This window comes from Sipha flava, unplaced genomic scaffold (assembly GCF_003268045.1).
Source record: "Sipha flava isolate LNK unplaced genomic scaffold, YSA_version1 565_pilon_pilon, whole genome shotgun sequence".
Classification (NCBI taxonomy): domain Eukaryota; kingdom Metazoa; phylum Arthropoda; class Insecta; order Hemiptera; family Aphididae; genus Sipha; species Sipha flava.
In genome coordinates this window covers 13492-33556 of record NW_020273546.1, presented here as the reverse complement: position 1 = coordinate 33556, position 20065 = coordinate 13492, and the positions used below count along the sequence as shown (strand labels likewise).

Genomic DNA, 20065 nt, shown 5'->3' with positions numbered 1-20065 from the left:
TTTTTAATTAAATTTTTTTTTCGTTTGATATTTTACCGGTGGAAGTTATTTCAAAAATATGATAGTTTTGCAACTCAAATAGGTTTGTTTTCTAAAGGTCATTGATGCGAAATCATCAAAACTTAAGTACATCGTTAGAATATACGTCATATAATTTAACGTTACTATTATTATTCTCTTAATATTAATATACATATTAAGTATATATTAATATTAAGTATTTTTCGATAATATTATATAAAATACCAACTATACTGCTGTAGAATCAAGGTCTTATAAAATTATATTTGTAGTTTCGGATATTATTCAAAGATATCCATTTTCGTATCCGATAATGATTTAAGATGTTCTGAAGGTGGAGGATATAAGTTAGGGATGGTGTATTTTTTTTGGGTCAAATGCCAAATTTTTCCAATCAAAGTTTTGAAAATCGTTCACATGCTCAAAGGAAATAATATTTTCTAAGAAAAAAATAAAATTACAGATTTGTTACATTATTTTTATAAAGTAGATAGATATTTTATTTTATTTTTTTGTAATTTTATAAATAATATATTTTATTAAATATCCTTAAATTTGATGTTATATAAGTAATTATTTTATGCTTGTTTCTTAGCGGATAAAGTTTTCATGTCAAGGGTGTACATATTTAGAGTGTACTTTGTCATTTTTAGTGAAACACAAGCAGCAATTGTTTCATCGGTAAAGCATTTCTTTCCTTCGATTTAATTTAATTAGTTATGGAAAATAAACTTTTACAAGCATAAGTTCATCAAAAAGTTAAAAGTATGAGGAATATTATAATTTTTGAAATTTATTTAATATGATTCTTAAAATTTCTTTTAACTAACATTTTATAAATACCATAATTTTATAATAAAATTTTCATGGTCGTCGGACAAGCTATTTATGCGACAAATGATAATACGTAAATTATTCATCTATTGAATATTTTCAATTCTGTATACTATAGATAAATCATTTCTTCTCTACGTGTCAATAAATGTTTTTATTTAGTTGAAATATATTAGTTCTACTTTAAATTGTAAACACTGATTAAACAATTTTTGGTAAAATAAAAACGCAGATATTTTATAAGGTCTAGTTAATTATAATGATAAATGTCTTGTCACTAGTTAAGTATATACTTATTTTCTATTAAATAATTCACACCAAAGTCCAAAATAAGTATCTGTCCGCGTTAAAACGTCTAAATGGAATGCCTGAATTAATGTGTAATTAAAAACGTTGACATTGGTAAATTAGTAGATAAACGTATATAACGTATTTGTTCCAAGAGTTCATTTATGCTTAATGTAACTGATGACTACTGCTAATAATGCAATTGTGATTTATATTGTACCATTATGTTTCAAATATTTGTTTTTAAAAATACTCAATATTCAATTCATAACTCATAATAGTAATCAGATAATACTTTATAACGGTTACATTTAAGTTGTTTATCTAAAAAAAAAGTTTAATTAATGAAAAATACATCCTTAATTTATAGTACTTTAATACAAAAGCTTATTTGAAAGTCACCTTTAAAAGTTTCGAATTATTTTGAATAAAAAGTGGAACCAGACCGAGTTTTATATACGTATTAGGTATTGAACTGTGAACTAATGCCTTTTCCCTGTATTGTCACTTCGAAAAATAAATCCAATAGGTTTGAAAATAAATATGCTGTACACGACACGGCGAGCAGGAGTAGAATATTCCTTTTTTGTTTTTCATAACCGCGGTGTAGGGAAATAATTAAACACCAATCAATAAGATCGTATATCAAAGAAATTGTTCGAATTCAGATTGAAATATTTAGTCCATCGTAAATCACAATGTTCTTTTCGTAGTACGTTGTACCCCTTTGAGGGGATTTTATATTATACTCTGCTCACCATATTAAATATTAGTCATATCAAATCGTTAGTTATTTATCTCGGAACTATAATAATCGGAAGTGAACTTAATACAATTCAAATTAATCCATTAAGTATTACGTAAGTATGTAATTATAAAATAATTTCAAAGCTCACACATAGAACATTGAATAACCTAATACCTACAGTGATCAACTTCAACGTACCTACTATAGGATTAATGGTAAACCACCTGTCGTGTCCATTATTTTAATCGGAATTAACGTCAGATACTTGATAAATGTAGAAAATACGGTTTTAACAAAGAGGCGAAAAAAAACTTTAAATTATGAATGATAGTCCTCGAAACTTTAATTCAACGGCGTTATTCAAGAACGGATGAGGTAAGGGCCAATCAATTTTCTTAATTCCCAGCTACAGGAATCTTAAAGGTTCATGTCTCTGTAGTTCAATAGCCGCGTGGGACACATTAACGCAAGTAACGACCGTGTAGCCAATGTCTGCTAAGGCGGACCAAAACCTCTTGATTTCATACTTTTGTTCGAGACGTGTAAGAAAACACTACATACAGTATATGTTATATATATAGTTTTTGTGCGGTGAAAATGCGAAACGAATTTTCCGATAAATTTATGTACACATATATACTGAATGGTTAAACGGTATGCCCAGAATGACTAAACAAGATACACTCTAGAGATTAGATAAATTAATTAAATATATTAATAGAATTTAAATTAACACTCGTTCTATGAGTTCTATAAGAAAACTGTTTAACAGCATTTGTAAGATTATAACTACCAGAATAATAAATATAAATATGACCAGACGCAATGGACCTGGTTATAACATACATGGCGTTTCATAAGGGTATATAAAAAAATAGGGTCACCAACCTACTGGGCGAGACCATGAGGTCGGACCACAATAGGATTTTTTTTAGAAAAATACCGCATTAATCAATTAAGTCAACTTGGTATTTTTTGAAATAATTAAATTGAGTATACGTAAATAATTGTAGAGTCGTTGTGTTGCTTCAATACCTCGTGAAATTTGAACACATAACATGTGGAATGGTCGTTGAGGAGACCGTTGCCCGTACCTTATTAAACTAAAGATTTTTGTATAGGATATAATTAAAAATTTCGTGATTCCGTTGAAATATTTAAGTATTTTAAGTATTTTTCATTATAGTTCAATCACATGAGATTTTATTTAAGAGAATATTTTAAGTTAATATGAGGCAAAAAATCGAATGATCAAAAAACCTCATCTAAAATTAAAAGGAAAAGAGAAAAAAAATAAATTAATGACACCTACGCTTTTCAAGTAATGCGATGAACGACTTCGGGTATACGTCCCGGATTTTTTCTGTAAGGTTACTATTACCATTACATAACCATTATAACAATAATATGAAACGGAGCGCATGGTTTGGTACAAATCCATCACCGTTGTAGATTTCTATAAATAATAATAATAATAAACTTGGCTCATACATAATAATTAAAACAAGAATACGTTACCAGCCCCGGATGATTATAGAAGTTGCGGCCCGGTTTTGCCGATGCCATAAAAAAACCACATTTTCACTGATATATAATATATATATATTAATCAAAAAAAACTGCTGTTTCTCTGCACACAACCGACGACAAAAACGGAGTGTCACTTCAACTGGCGACGTTTTCGTATCACACAGAGCCTCGCTAGTATTATTGAAAATACCAGAATAACAAAAAAAACCCTCTAATTAAATATTTATAATTCGGCGATATGATATGCAGTGCAATCCGGGGTGCAAGAGATTGAAGGGGTGACGGGGTGAGAGCACACACGAACGCCAACCGCTGACCAAATTCACGATGTAGCGACACAAATGAATACTAGCACAACAAGGATAGCCGGAATACATATATCGTTCAAATACGTCGCCGATTTATTTAATAATTAGGCAGTCTCAGTATAATGTAATTGGAAACATTAGCGAGTATACACATTTCGTCATAAATAGCACCTAATAAATACAACAATATTAACAACATTAATATAAAAATAATAATAAATAATGTAACAATATTAAAACTCCATGTAAATAATATTAAATAATTTAATTTAAATTAATTGTATATACCTTTACATTATCAATTAAGATTGTTCTCTCTGCCCTTCGTTGGCGCTGGAATAATAAATATATACATTGAAATAACAATCGCATTGCAATGTGTATGGTATGAATTGTAATTCAGTGTATCTATATACCTTTAAATTGTCGGGGTGATGGTGTTTAAAAAGTAATTACTTCACAACTTGAAATATTGAAGCACGTTTTTAAACACGTACTATTTTATTTTAAACACGTACCTTATTTAAAACTGTCAAGTGACGAATACTCATAAAATAGAATATCAGAATTTTTGTTATACGATCGTTAGTTATATGGAATAGGCACGTGTAAACTCCGCTACTAAAAAAAATCAGGTACAATTGAATACATGTAAACTCCGCCACTGAAGAAAATCGAGTATTAGTATAAAATTAATATGATATATTATTAAAAGTAATACGTAATAAGCAGTGGCGTACTCATGGGGGGGGGAATGGGGTTTGAACACTCCCATTAGCCGTATTTTTTTAAAATTATTCCAATAGTTTAATAATAATTGATTATTGATTTTATTGATTATAATTTAGTGGTTAATACGTCATTAGTTACCAGTACCACGGTTATCAAGTTGGATTGGAGCATGTCCATAGAACATGTTCTATGACACGGCTGCGCTATCAATTTAACAATTTGGTGACAATTTTTGATAATGTGATTTTTTAAAATAGTACATAATTTGTAATTATTATGACTATGGGGGGTGTGGGGGGCTCTGCCACGCACTTTTATATTCTATTCAATTTTCAGAGCCCCCCCCCCCCCATTGAACATTTCTGAGAACGCCACTGGTAATAAATAATAATAAGTGAATATTATATAATATCATACCTCTATTTTATTTTACCAGACGCATATTTTATATTTTGGTTATATTTGTAGTTGTTAAATAAAACCAATAAATTGCCTCGTTGACCAGTAATTAATTTTATATTATTTCATTGTTGCAACTTATTTCGTTTAATATAAAATATACACGGAGACACGCAGATTACGAATGATTATATTCGTCAAAGTATACTTTACGTATACCTTACCAACTGCCGATATCATCATTGGAAATACTAATTTCAGATAATATTAAGATAAAATTATTAATAAATGAATTAATGTGGATATATATTCACCTTGAAATGAATCGAACCATGACAATAGTTTTATCAATTTCGATATGCATCATCGCAATAGATGTCAACGTATTTAATGTGAGAAGGCACATGGCAATATGAGCACTGAGCATGTATAAAATAATATATATATTGTATTTTCCAGACTCGTTTGTAGGGCTGGGTATATTTCTTGTCTAGCATGTCGTCTTAACTAACCCCCCCACGAGGACCCACCTTGACGTGGTGGGGGGGGCTTGCGTCCCTCAACAGTTCCGAGAGCTATGCCAACGGTAGTTTACTACCAACAGGGTTTCCCATGTTGGACAGGTCTGACAGTCAGGACTGAGGGCTGACTAAGTGGTTTTCAACAAAGGGTAGGGCGGGCTCTTCAGCCTCGGATGGCAGCCGTCCTAGAGGAAGGAAAACCTTGATAAAAAACCCCCTGGCAGTAGGGTTAAAATATAGTGAAGGAAATCACTTGAAAAACCACAATATGAGTTGTTATCAGTGGAGTATTGTTACCACCTCAGGGACTTCGGAACCCCAGTGGTCGGCAGGAGTGGGTGGTTCCGGTGTCAAAACCGGTTCCAACGTAGAGGGCCCACTTCGGTCGTCATCAAGCGACCGCGAGGGTACGGGGGTGGTCGACCAGGCCCCCGTTACTCTATCCATTACTGGTGTGAAGAATTCTGGGCCACGTCGACGGCAGCGAGCGACTTGGTTACCGGACGTGATCCTCAAGTTGACCACCGTCGAGAAATTGCATGCCACCACTCGAGATAGTTACACCCAGACGGAGCATCGGTGGTTCGAGGACCGAAATACTAGTGCTTTGACGACCAAGAAAATGGGAGAGATAAAGTACGCGGACGTCGGCGTTCAGGTGGATGAGCTGCCGGTGACCACGGAAGCGTTCACCGAGATGGAACACCTGACGCCGCCCGTAGAACTTGGAACATTAAAGCACTGGCTGAGAACCGTAAGGGATCATATGAAGCGTATCAATGCCAAAGACGGGCCCGAGGAGGACTCGGTTGTGGCAACCGGAGGGGCTGCGATGGAAGAGACCGCTTCCACCTTCAGTTTCCCCAGTACGTTGCCGTCGGGTCCTTCTGATGGGTCCGCCACGTTGAAGCCGCCGAAACCACCGACCACCGTCCAAGAACATCGGGACCCGTGTCCCCCCGACGTCGAGGCGAAACCGGCCGCTTGGCGGTTCCAGCGACGACCTGTTGCCGACAAGTTACACTTCTCGGTGTCCGCGTGCCCGGATGTGTTGGCCGCGCACGTGGCCCGAAGGTACGCTTTCAGCATGGTCGTCGACCCGTTTTGCGGTGTCAGTCGCCTGGCCGTTCGGCTGGCATGAACGTGCCGAAAGGTGATCGCCGTGGACATCGATCCAGCCAAAATACGGTTGGCCCGCCAGAAGGCCACGGAACTGGGAGTCACCCACCGGATTGAGTTTCGAGTCAGCGATAGCTTCGCGGCGCTGTCCGGAGTGACGTCCGACGTGGTGATCACTTCTCCGTCGTGGGCGGCTCCAGCGTGGGATCGAAACCGGTGGTTCAGTACCGAGGATTTGTGCAGCCGCCAGAAGGGCGGACTAGCCGGCATTCTAGAGATGGCGTGTGAGATCGCCCCCAGGGTTGTTCTCCACGTGCCCAAAACCATCCACATGTCTCAGACTGTGGATGTGTCCAGAGACCATGGTTTTGGGCGCGTGGAGATCCAACACGTCAGCATTGAGGGGTGGAAGAACTCCTCAAATGCCGTTCTATATCTACAAAGATCAAGCGAGGGTGGGCGATCGATCGAACCGACCATCTCTGAAATGGTGTTAGATCCAAAGTCGGTGGTAACGACAAAGAGAACATATGAATAGTCGCATATTTAACCAGCAGTATATCGAAGACATAGTGATCCAGAACATTTTCATTTTATATATTTTTATACATTTTTATAAATTTTATATATTTTATACATTTTCATATATTTTTTAGATCCTTTTTACACAATTTTTCATACATTTTTTTTTATGGTACTACTTTTTTCAACTATCTAATTTAATTCGTCAATTTTTTTGGTTTTTTCCCTTCACAGGGTTTTTTTTTACCATTTTTATAATATATTTATTTTTTCATATTACTAATTTTTCTCTTATTTTATAAAAATGTTCACTTTTTTTTTATAGTTACATAATTTTTACCACATAACTTTTTTTCTATATAGACATTTTATATTTTTATGATGTTGAAATTAGTGTTTTATTAAATAAATTATTATTTAATATATATATTATTTGATTTGTCTTGATTTGGTTTTTTATTTCTTCACAGGATTTAAACACTGTGTATTCATCTTTTTTTTATTCTAAAATAACAATTTTCACTTTTAATCATAATGTGGAGTTTTTTTTTTAATATTTTCATTAATTCTACTACCCTACGGGTTTTCTGTAATTATTGGTAATGATAATTTTTTCGTGATATTAATAAATTGGGCATGAATGTTGTAGTAGTAAGATAGTAGTAAAATTGATTGCAGTATTGCACTAAGATATATCGAAAATTGCATTTTAGAGAATCTAAAATTATACTAAAAAAAATAATGTTTCGTTATTATTCATAAAATTACGTTTATTTTATCTGCCATTAACTTATTGTAATTTATATATTATATATAAAATAGACTCATTAGCATAGGCGCTAGGGGGGTGCTTATGAGTGCTTCAGCACCCCTAAGATAAAAAATTAATAATTTAAAAATTATATAAAAATAGTATTTTTCTTATTTTATGTAGTTATTTTTATTTGATGCTTTTATTAAAAAGATTAATTGTTTAATACTATTAGTTAATTACATTGTCTTTTTTTAATTTTTGTATTTCTTATTACTGTATGACCTAAATAAATTAATATAGGTTAGGCTTGTTAATATTTATATTTATAAAATAAAATATTAGTGTATGTAAATTGTTATGGTACATTTAGTGACTAAATTGAGATATGGTACTTGGGGAGTGTGTGTGAGGGTTAGTGTGAGGTACGTTATTTCAGCATTCCCAATATTTGGGCTTTAGTTGTGCCTATGCTCATTAGTTACAATTTATAAAGATGTATATATGAAGTATAAAAAAATATATACATGTACTTAAAAATGTTATTGCATTTAACTGTAAGTTTTTTAAATTTTCAAAATCCAATGTTTTTCAATTTGTAGCCAGTAAGTTTTTATACTTCGAAAATCATCGTTTTACGTCGGTTGATGTGATTGGAGCGTACTTAAAATAAACCAAATCGCTTAACGTCAAAACTAACAGTTTTCTTTCTCCAGTCAGTAAATAATTTATTATACGAGTACTTATGGTTTTAAATACGGTATTTTTTTTTTATAATTTTTAATGAACTTTTCATTGTTTTTTGTGTTTAATATATAGGTAATCTTATCTGTAGGCATTGTAAATACGATGAATCTGATAATCGCAAACGATGTACATCAATACATTATGTACTTCAGCCTTAAAAATTTGATAGTTTTATTTCATGAAATTTTTATACAATCGTTTGAAAAGTATTCAAAATGTGAAATTATGAAAATTTAGAGAATAGTTAAAATAGTTTTTATTAATGAGTAAAATCAATAAAATTCATTCCATTTTTAAAATAATTAATTTGTTCTTTATTTCTAATTTATCATTCGACAATGAATGAAGATTTTATTATTTCATTTTTTGGAGAGAAATGGAAATTGGAGGAAAATGGTCCAGAATTATTATTATTAATTTTTTTTTTTTTTAAGGAAAATGGACTGTAGAGGAAAACATTATCTCGTTTTTGGAGGAAAATGGACCCATCCGTTTACATATACCTATTACAGGTAAGAAAAAAAAAACTGGCGGAGTTTACACTAGATCTATTATTATCTTTATCTTAACCGATATTCTAGCGGATAAATATATTATATTATAACATACTGCTAGATAATGTATTAACATAATTCACAATCATCATTAATATCAGAGATATCAAAATTAGGAAGCGATTAAAATTAATGTTTGCTTATATCAGTTAATATTTTAGCAAACAGTAAACCAGTGGAACGTGTACCAAATATAGTACGTGGAGAAATATTTACTGTAAACAATTTTCACCAAATATAACCACGAAAACGTATTTCGGTAAACGGTTTGATTTTAATACCTTCCCGAAAACCTGCGTAATGTTATCGTTTGACGTCATTATCGTCACACCTTAACTAAGTTAAAACCAATAGCTTTTATGTTATGAAAAATGTTCGTGTTTTCTAACCTCCTCGTCGAATTTAATGTTCATCAAGTGATTATTCATAGGGAATGAATCAAGACAATATAAAATTATTTTTAAATTATTTTAAGTTAGAGCCGGGTATAATATACTATATTATAATTATATTATATTATTATTATTATTTAATTATTATAATAATTATTATTACCAAGCAACCTTGCAACTGAAATTCGAACGGCTAACAAAGTTGCACGTGACCAGTTGGAAACTAACTACAAATCGGTTTAGTGTAAGTGGACTGCTAATGTGCTTTTTCCTATCACGTTACATAAGCAGTCACCAAAACGGTCGCCCATGCAATTGATTAGAGATTCTCGTTGCAAATCATTTGTACCGTGTGCAGGTGCCTTACACTGTTTTTAAAATCACGTGGTAAAAAGCAGCGCAACTACTTTGTCCGCGGGAAAAAAGATGGAATAAAATCAATTTTAAACTGATTGTAAACTAATCTCATTCGAATCGCTTCGAGTGCGGATTCATACAGATGACATACGCTCAAGCACGTCATCAAGGGGGGGCCTTAGGTGGACTGGCCCCCTAAGAAAAATCAGTGGCCTCCTTGATTTTGAAATATTATGGTATTTAGTTGTCCCAAACCGGCTAAATACTGCACGTATATTCCATATAGGCAATTGTAAACTCCGATGGAATATCGGTTAAGATAAAAATATAATAAAAGGTCTAGTCCAGAGGTATTCAAACATTTTCATCCCAAGGCTTCACAAAATGTTGACGGCTCCCAAATTAAAAATGACAAAAAAATCAATGTTTATATGAATATAATTTATATTTTATACTAATTATTTATTTATCATATTACATATATAAAAAAATTATAAATAAGTAGTTATTGTAAAAAAAAATATAACAAAATATTTTATGTTTAGTCTTATGAAATATAACTCAAAAAAATAACAATAATATTAAATAATTAATATTACTTATTACTAGATTTTTAGTGAGATAGATGCGCTTGCTTATGCTTCATAATATGTTCAAATCGTGGCTCAAGTTTGGAAATAGCTATTCTCATCTCCTTCTCAACGTTCACTTTTGATCGATATTTTGTTTTAATTACAGCTAACGCAAAAAACCCGGTCTCACAGAGGTACGAAGTTGCAAAAGGTGTTAAATATTTCAAAGCTTTGGTGGCCAATTCGGTGTATTGTAGTTTCACATGCATCCAAAATTGTGTAAACGACGATGATCCCAACATGGTCTTCATTGTGGAATCTGATGTTACATCGATCCACTGTTCTTGTTCAATAGATGAAAAATTTGTTGAAAGGTCAGCACTGAAGGGATCTTTGATCCAATTTTGTTGTTGAGTATTTTGTGGAAAATAGTGTTCGAAATGAATTTTGAGGTTAGATAAGTGGTCAATTAACTCATTTTTGACGATCTCATTCAAGTTCATATCATTTCTTTTAGAAATGTATGGAGCATAGGAAAGCAATCATTAAAAGCGTTGTCTTCTATTTTAGTCTTCCATAAAACTAATTTTCTTTGGAAAGCCGTAATTTTATCAAGAAGCTCAAAAATGTGGGTTTTATTTCCTTGCAACGATTTATTTAATATATTTAGCTTTGAAAAAATATCGGAAAGATATGACAGTTTTGTAAGAAAATCAATGTCTTCAAATTTTTTGTGGTATCATGGTGGTCTAAAAGAAAAATATGAAGTTCTTTTCTAAGTTCGAATACTCTTGCCACTACATTTCCACGTGAAAGTCATCGAGAATTGCAATAGTAAAGTAAGGAAGTGTGCTCAGCTCCCATATCAACACACATTTGTTCGAAACATCTGGATTTCAATGGACGAGTTTTGATGAAGTTAACGATTTTAATAGTTGATTGCAATACCTCATCAAGAGATGGGCTGATAGATGTTGAAGCGAGAGCTTCTCTGTGAATTATGCAATGAGTCCATACAGCAAATGGGGCTTTTCTTTTAATGAGGGCTTGAAGTCCGTTGTAACATCCTGACATCGAACGAACTCTATCAGTACAAATACCACAGCACATTTCCCACATTAAATTATTTTCCGTAATGAAAAAATCGAGCATTTGGAACAAATCTATTGCTCTAGCTTGACTTTTAATAGTTCGGCAAAAAAGAAGATCTTCGTGAAAAACGCCACCATCTATAAACCTCACGTAACAGATTAGGTGGCCATCATTATTATTATCAGTGGCTTCGTCCAGTTGTAGAGAAAAATCCTTGCCTTTTAATTTATCTATCAACTGATCGTTAATATCTTCAGCCAAATCAAGTATTCTGCGACTAATAGTAGTATCTGATAATGGTATGTTCATTAATTGCTTGGCAGCAGCCTCCCCAAGCATAATTGACACCATATCCATTGCTGCCGGTAAAATGAGCTGTTCTGAGATAGTGTGTGGTTTTTTACATTTAGCGACCTGATAAGCAACTTTGTAAGATGCAAGCAGAGCCTTAGAAGGGATCTTAGCATGCTTGGCAAAGGTTATCTTTTGTTCACGCATTGCTTTTAATTTTGACTCAAAATATGTACGTGGTTTGTTTTTCAAAGTTTCATGTACCGTTTCCAAATGACGTTTTATTTTATTAGGGAGCATGCTTTCAACAGCCATCTCTTTGAAACAAATAACACACTGTGGACGTTCTTCATTCTCCACTAATGTATACGTAAAACCATAATCCATGTAACTCTCATCATATTTACGGTGTTTTGATTTTCTTACAGTATTAGAACTATCAAATTCCGGATTATCACGTTTAGGTCTGTTCAAAAATTTATCCATCCTGATAAAACTCTAAAACTTAACTAACACGAGAAAACTATCACTTGTGTACACGTAAACACGTTAATAGTCAATGGATAAACACAACTCGCGACGAATACTGCCAAACACGACATACGCACTGATAATTTAACGATGGCAGTCGATGGTATCGCTATCGCTATCGCGACTTACGCGACCAATTAAAGCTATATTTAGTGAATGATTGTTGTAGAGTGTAGACTGTAGACAATTCAACGTTTCCCAAACGGTGTGCCTCAATGATAATAATAAACGTTTTTCGTAAAAATATTTTATTAATTAAAAATAATTTATATTAAAAATATTTTAAAATATTTATTGGTTTTCAATTATATGACACGGCTCCCTTCGACAACTTCCGCGACGCCACTGGGAGCCGCGACGCACAGTTTGAATACCTCTGGTCTAGTGTAAACTCCGCCAGTTTTTTTTCTTACCTGTAATGGGTATATGTAAACTCCAGTTTTTTTTTGTTTACTTGCTCAGTGCTCAAATTGCCACGTGCCTTCTCACATTAAATACGTTGACATCTGTTGCGATAATGTATGTCGAAATCTGAAATTCGTATTTCCAATGATGATATTGGCAGTAGGTAATGTATACCTTGAGGCAATTTGTTGGTTTTATTTAACAACTACAAATATATCCAAGATATAAAATATACGTCTGGTGAAATAAAATGGAGGTATGATATTATATAATATTATAATAATAATATATCATATTAATTTTATATTACGACTTGATTTACTTCACTGGGGGAGTTTACCTGCGCCCACTCCATATAATTAACGATCGTATAACAAAAATTAAATTCTGAGATTCTATTTTATAAATATTCCTCACTTGACAATTTGAGATAAGACAATAGTACGTGTATTAATAGATTGAAAACTAGGAATTCCAAATACGGATATCGAACGTACATTTGATAAATACAACTACAGAAAGGGGCCAAAAAATGTTGGCCCCCTTATAGAAATATGTCTGGCTACGTGCCTGCATACGCTAAGTTCACAGTTTCGCATTCAACTGGTTGGTGACTTTGATCCCAAAATAGTCGCACCTTATGCGATGGACCTATCGCTCGAATCATATTTTAGTAATATCGTACGAAGTGACGAGAAAAAAAATGTCGATTTTAATTTTTTTTCCTTCTCTCGGGAAAAATTTTGGAATTACGATCGATTCGCCGTGTATTGGATTATGATTTGCCACTAGTTATATAATAGTTCGGCCCTCTACGTCATTATATACAGTTCACACATGATCCCCCATCTCTCCACCGCAGTGGTTGGCTAAAATAAAAATAAATGTTGGTCGATCGCGAATAAAAAATGTATTCGTACCTCAGGTTCATATAAATGTTGACCACAAGAAAAAGTTAAAAGGAAAACTTTTGAATCTAGTTGAAATGCTATAAAGATGCTAGGGTACGTTATGGTGGTGAACATTTCATTTTTCTCCGGTGCTTTGGCAAATTTCACTAAAAACATGTGGTTGGTCGTGAAATTTTAAAAGAAAACTGTGAAATAGACAATATTATTTGTTGTTCAGAATAGCAAAATAAGTCTTGTGTACAGAGTTTAATATAACCTTAGTTAATCGAAAAATAATTAAAAACACTACTCATTTCCTAGAAATGTTTAACTGAAATTTGTACACCAATAACGCAGAAAAGTTTTTTTATAAATAAAAAAAAATAAAAATGTACTCAATAATTACTAAGCATTTACTTTTTTTTATTAAATGGGTAATATTTATTTTATTGGAGTAAAATATTATTCGTAAAACCTTTATCGAAATAGACGTATGTCTATCAATTCAAACGAATAATATGCCATTATTACAGGTGGATAACATTAATTATATTACTATAATAGTATGTCAATCTATCTTAAACAATGCTGATCAAGTTCAAAAAGTTTTGATTCACTTTTTTGATCCTATTGTATAATATTTCGATAAATATTGCGTAGTTCAGCGGTTCCTTAAAAATGTTTGGATCAATTATCCCCAAAACAAAAAACATTTAATCGTGCCTCTCATGAATAAATAAAACAACATTTTTTATTATTTTAATAAAAGAAAATTACTGTCGACCTAGAAATAAATATAGGATAGTGTAATTTACAATGTATATATTCGCCTTGTGACTCCTCTAATAAGTGCTCGTGCCTTATACTTTGGAAACCATTAATTTAGAGTATTATTAATTCGATGTCATAGACATGAGTAATGGGCCAATTATCTTTTGATATACTATATTCAAGGCATTCATATGTTTTATTTTTTTTTTATTTTTCATATATTTAAAGTTTTTCTGACATTCATTATCTAAACTTAGGTGTAAAGGATTAAACTTTTTGACATTGTGTACGTTGTGTGTACATATGTTTTGTAATGCTTATGATTGAAAGCGCGATTTTGTGTACCAAATTTAGTTAGTGGATATTACTGCAATATATTTAATTTAAATATAATATAATAACTTAAACTATGTTTAGTGTTTACCTACATTTGTACTGATTGATAAAATTGATCGCACAGGGACTGTTCGGGCTTACCATTATTTTAAAAATGCTCTCCAAACGTATATCATTTGCGCCATGAGCTTCCCGAAGCTTCAAGAAGTTTCGTGGCGCGCCCTCTCCCACATGCCCCGTCAAAAGAAGACCGGTTAGACCAACGAGCGCCGCTTTGGTGGCGCGTGTTTCGCTTACCTTTGATTCCCTCGTGCAAAAATCGTCGTCTTACTTCGCTCGTATGCGTCGCCGATGACACGACGCTTTCCGGACTGTTGCTGTGTGCTTTCCGTGACTACCGTTTTCCTTTGGAGTCAGTGCCGTTTTCGTCACGCCCGGAAATTTTGTTTTGTTATTATCATTTTGCCGTGTTGCTGGTATTTTGTTGGTTGGTCTGTCGACTGTGTGTGCCGCGACCGTATGCAACGGAGTTATCGTCCGAGTGCGTCACGAACGTAATCTACGGATTTACGAGTCGTCTGAGCTTTTCTCGAGCGTGTTTTCATCGTCGACAATTCGTCAGTTCCGTTACTTTTACGCCCGTTGGACGATCACGTTGTCGTCGCTCGCCATCTTTCGACGCTGTCGCGGACGTCCTGAGTTCGAACGAGCGATTTCACTTGGAGTCGGTGTTTTCGCGGCATATTTCAGAAGACTTCCGGTAGTCTCCAGTCCGTCGCACGTGTATTAACACGGTCGCGTGGGTGAAACCGTACGGTCTGGGGCTGCGTCAAGGTACATTAATATCGCGCTGACGCAAAAATTTTTATTATTATTATTATTATTATTATTATTTATATTGAATAACGCGTCTGCGGCGCATGTCTATGTATTTCTTTTTGTATATGTAAAGGCGTCCAATTTGTTTAGTATAATATATGTACATTTTAGCATTCCTAAATCTCATTTTTATATTTTATTATTGTGAAACAAGGGTAACCTTATCCCAACACCTAGCAAGTCGCGGCCGACAACCGCCGTCCTCGTAGGAGCGGTCGCGGTGCAGCATCAGGGCCTGTTATTAAAGTTCCCAAGTCGAAAATGACTTTTTTATCTACAATATTTTCAACACTTTTTTGTGTAGTTACTCGTATATCAATGTCTAAACTAATATTTAAATCTTCATTTTCAGATTCTAGTGTTGTTGTTGACGAGGAATTAGTAACAATTAATTTTTGTTTTTTTATATTAAAGACATCAAACATTATTTTAGCCATTATTGAATTAATTACAATTTATAATTTAAAATTAATTGATTAATTCAAATAAATACATAATTCACACAAATAATATAAAATTATATTGTTTATTTGTTTAGCACGTTACTTACGGAAAACTACGTGTAGGCATTGATAGAGACTAAATAAATTAAATATCGCTCAGTGACTGCCTCTCCACGTTCGTTCTCGAAAAAATACGGCCGTATAATTCCTGAAGTAGATAAAGCGCACCAAACCGTTACTTTAGAGGAATGTAGTGGTCTCTAATGAAGTTGACGAAGGTTTGTGTCACTCCAGTACCTAAAGTTTTGCTTATTGACGATAGGTGAAAATGAGCCTCGTCACTCATCCATAAGTTATGGATCATATCTTCATTTTCATTAATCAAAGCTAAAAATTGTTCACAAAAACATCTTCGACTGACATAATCATTTTCATTGAGAGCTTGGACCACTTGAATTTTGTACGGATGATGATGAAGATCATCATGTAAAATTCTCCTAACGGTTCGGTTTGATAATCCAAGCGTAGCATTATGACGACGACCCGACCGATGGGGGTTTCTTCCAATTGCTTCTCTAACTCGTTCAATTTACTCCCGAGTTCGAATATTTAGTTTTCTTCCATCTCTTTTTTTAATAATTGTGCCACACTGTTCGAAATTGTTCACCCATCATTTTATTGCGTGGGCTGACGGCACTGTGCGATTACGATTAATGCCGGAATGAACGCGGAAACCCGCTGCGCTACCATGAACTATAGCTGTTTAGATAAAACGTTTTTACAGCGAACGCACGTTGTCGTGCGGTCCAATGATAACTTATGATAAACGCTTATTTATTAAAAACATAATTTTATAGTTGTAGTAGGTACGCAAATATCAATTACAGAGCTTTCCGTAGTTATTTTAAAATCGCCCGATTCACTGCCCCACTCTGTATAAGCCGATTATTTATTGCCTATCGAATCACGCATGAGTGTTATAATATTATCAAAATACATTACCTGGTGGTTTTCTGACTGTTTTTTAGGGAAACCCCATGATTATTATTTGTTGTTTTTAAAAGAAATAACATTAACAGCTACGTATTACCATGAGTTGGTCTGTGGTCATAACGGTTTATTTATAAAATGTTATGGGCCGTCGAATGAAGAAAAGGTCCGCGTTATCTAAGTGATATTTACAACATTTATTGATTTGTAAAAATACATATATTGTCTATCGTCCATAAACCTTAGACAATATTGTCCATAAACCTTATGTTTTTGTCTAGTAATTTTTCTGTAATATGTTACTAAATACTGTATTGTTTATATTTCACCACTTCCATAATATTCAATAACAAAAAATACACACTAAATATACAGAATGGCCCACTGAGCATTTGCCCACCTGCCCACCGACCCAGTCCGCCCCTGAACAGAAGGAAATTGAAAGCATAGTCCGATAATGGTCAATCCGATAACTCCGATAAGCTCAGATAACTCGTAGACATATTGTGCATACTAATAAATTCAGATTACAATTACAAAATACACAAAATTAAAATTAAGGTAACCGTACACTGGATCGGATCGGAACGGAAACGAATTTTATCAGCACACTGTATTGGAATCAATCGGAATTCCGTGGGCATTTATACTTGGCCATTTTGATCTCATCGCTCAAGCTCGACGGTCGAACTAAAGCTTATTGTTACATTATTTATTTTTAATATTTTTGAGTGTTTGTAATATATAATATATTATATAAAATAATGAATGATACAAGTAGTGACGAAGAAGAGATGATATTCACATTAGCTCTTTTGTTAGAAGCTGAAGAAAAAGAAAAATATACGACAAAAAGACAGTGGGTTCATAGCATATATATGGCAAGAAAAAAGAAAGAGAGTTCTATACACTATTCCCGAATTTAAAACAGGACAATACATTTTTTTTCAATATTTCCGGATGAGTTACGAAAAAATTTGCCAATTGTTAGAAAATATCAATTCTAAGTACGAAACGATGATGACCAAAAGTTACAACGTATATTTCGCGCTGACGCAAAGTGTCAGTGCGCATGCGTTAGTAATCGGAATGCTTCGGAATCCGTCAAAATGTTGTCGACAAACAATTCGGTTGTGTTCTGATCCGATTCGACGCGACGTGTCCGATCCGATCCAGTGTGCGGGACCTCATTTAAAATTATTTTTATTAATTTTTTCCGTTCCGATCCGATCGGACGGTTCCGTTCCGTTCCGATCTAGTGTGCGATAACCTTTATAATCATTATTCATTACTTTCGTAAGTTTCGTTTTAAAATTAATTTTGTTTGATCAAAAAAACAGGACGAAAAAGCGTCCTGAAAAAAGTTTGTCAGGATAACAGGATACAATGCTGAATTAAAGGACAATCCTGTAAAAAACAGGACGTATGGTCAATGACCATTGGTCATCCTAAATCTAGTAACTAAACTTGAATCAAAAAATCGTAATTTTGATACATATCATCCATACGAATACATTGTTAATACGAAAAAGGAATGTTATCTAGATAATTTATACGTGTTTGAAACCAGTTGTTTTATCCCAATGCAACATTTATTGAATAATAGAACCTATAGAATTTTTAAAATATCAGCAGTACCTAAAGTAATTGAAATGCAAATGGAAAAAATTTGAAATGATTTACAAATGGAGTTGTGATGGTAGTAGTGGCTAATCACAGTACAAAGTCAAGTTTAATACTTCGACTTCTGTTTCGGATTGTACAGTTTTTATGTTTTATAAATTGAAGTCATTATTATAACTTTCGATTTCTCGATTTTTCAAAAAAGAATGTTTAATGAAAATGTATAAATTGATTTTAAGTATTAATATTTAAATTAAGATTTCCCTCAAATAACTCTATCAGCCTTTAAAACATAAATGTACGTGAAATAAAAAAAATTGTGAAATTCGAAAATTTATCCCTTCGCCGCTAGCCTCTAAATTATAAATAAATTACAATTACAAATTACAAAACTGATGCAAAATTTGGGTTTAGCAGCCTTATAAATATATAGTTTTAAAATGTATAAGATGCATGAAGTACAAATTTATGAATTATTAATTTACGGAATTTCAATTACATTTCAGCCCACTGTGCGCCGTTTGACCTGTTTACATGCCGACGAAAAAGCGTTTGTTTTCCTTTTATTCGTTCCTCAAACACGTCGTCATTCATTACGGTCTTATAAGTTTTTTGTCGTGCCACTCGTCGTGTCATAATCACTTGTTTCGCACGAAAAAGTCTCATGTCGTGCAATGGCTTGCAAAACGCTGGAGAAAACGTTTTACTCGAAACGCTAAATGAACGGGTGCGCGAACAATAGGCTCTACGCAGCCTCGTGTACGTGTACATTTTAACAACGTCGTATTGGCGTCAACGTTCTTTTTTTTTTTTATTATTATTTTTCTTCTTACGAAATGTGTTCATCACTTACCGTTAACGATATTGTTTCGTCGGAAAACCGCATCGGTACCGATGTAATATTTTTTGGCCGCGAAAACGTCGTACTTCAATGATCAGTGGCGGCGAGATGCGGATTTCATTGAAGTAGCTGCTTCATGATTGAAATTGGGCTGGGTAGGTAGTGTTGTCTGATAGAAAATTTTAATACATAATTTGCAAATTTGACATTATAATATTGTAATATATTTGTTTGGGACTCGACAGACGTAACTGCTTCATTGGAAAATTAACTTCGCACCGCCACTGGCGACGATTATCTACCTAGTTTGGTTGTGCGTTCCCGCACCCGCCGTCAATGCCGAATTAAAAGCCGATGCCGCCCTGGAGCAAATAATAATTGCCCCCTACTCCTCAAAGAAATAAGGTTTAAGTGGGACCAAAAAAATACAAAAAATCCTTGTTTCTATGTACAAATTAAAAGAATAAAATACTATTATAAAAAATAGGTACCTAATATAATAATTAATCTACTTATACCAAAAAGTATAAATAAGTATATGTTTAATATCGCAGAATAGTTTTGCAAAGAATTTTTTT

At 33.4% G+C, this 20065-nt stretch overlaps 1 protein-coding gene across 1 annotated transcript; it reads right to left on the bottom strand.

Moving 5' to 3' along the window:
- Positions 1-11211: 11211 nt before the first annotated feature.
- Positions 11212-12264, bottom strand: LOC112691129 (zinc finger BED domain-containing protein 5-like). Its single transcript, XM_025565283.1, has one exon. It carries the CDS (start codon positions 12262-12264, stop codon positions 11212-11214), a length of 1053 nt encoding a protein of 350 aa, XP_025421068.1.
- Between the last annotated feature and the right edge of the window lie 7801 nt (positions 12265-20065).

Excerpts from the sequence above, each read along its gene's own strand:
- LOC112691129 (XM_025565283.1), bottom strand. The coding sequence starts at position 12,264 with ATGGATAAATTTTTGAACAGACCTAAACGTGATAATCCGGAATTTGAT.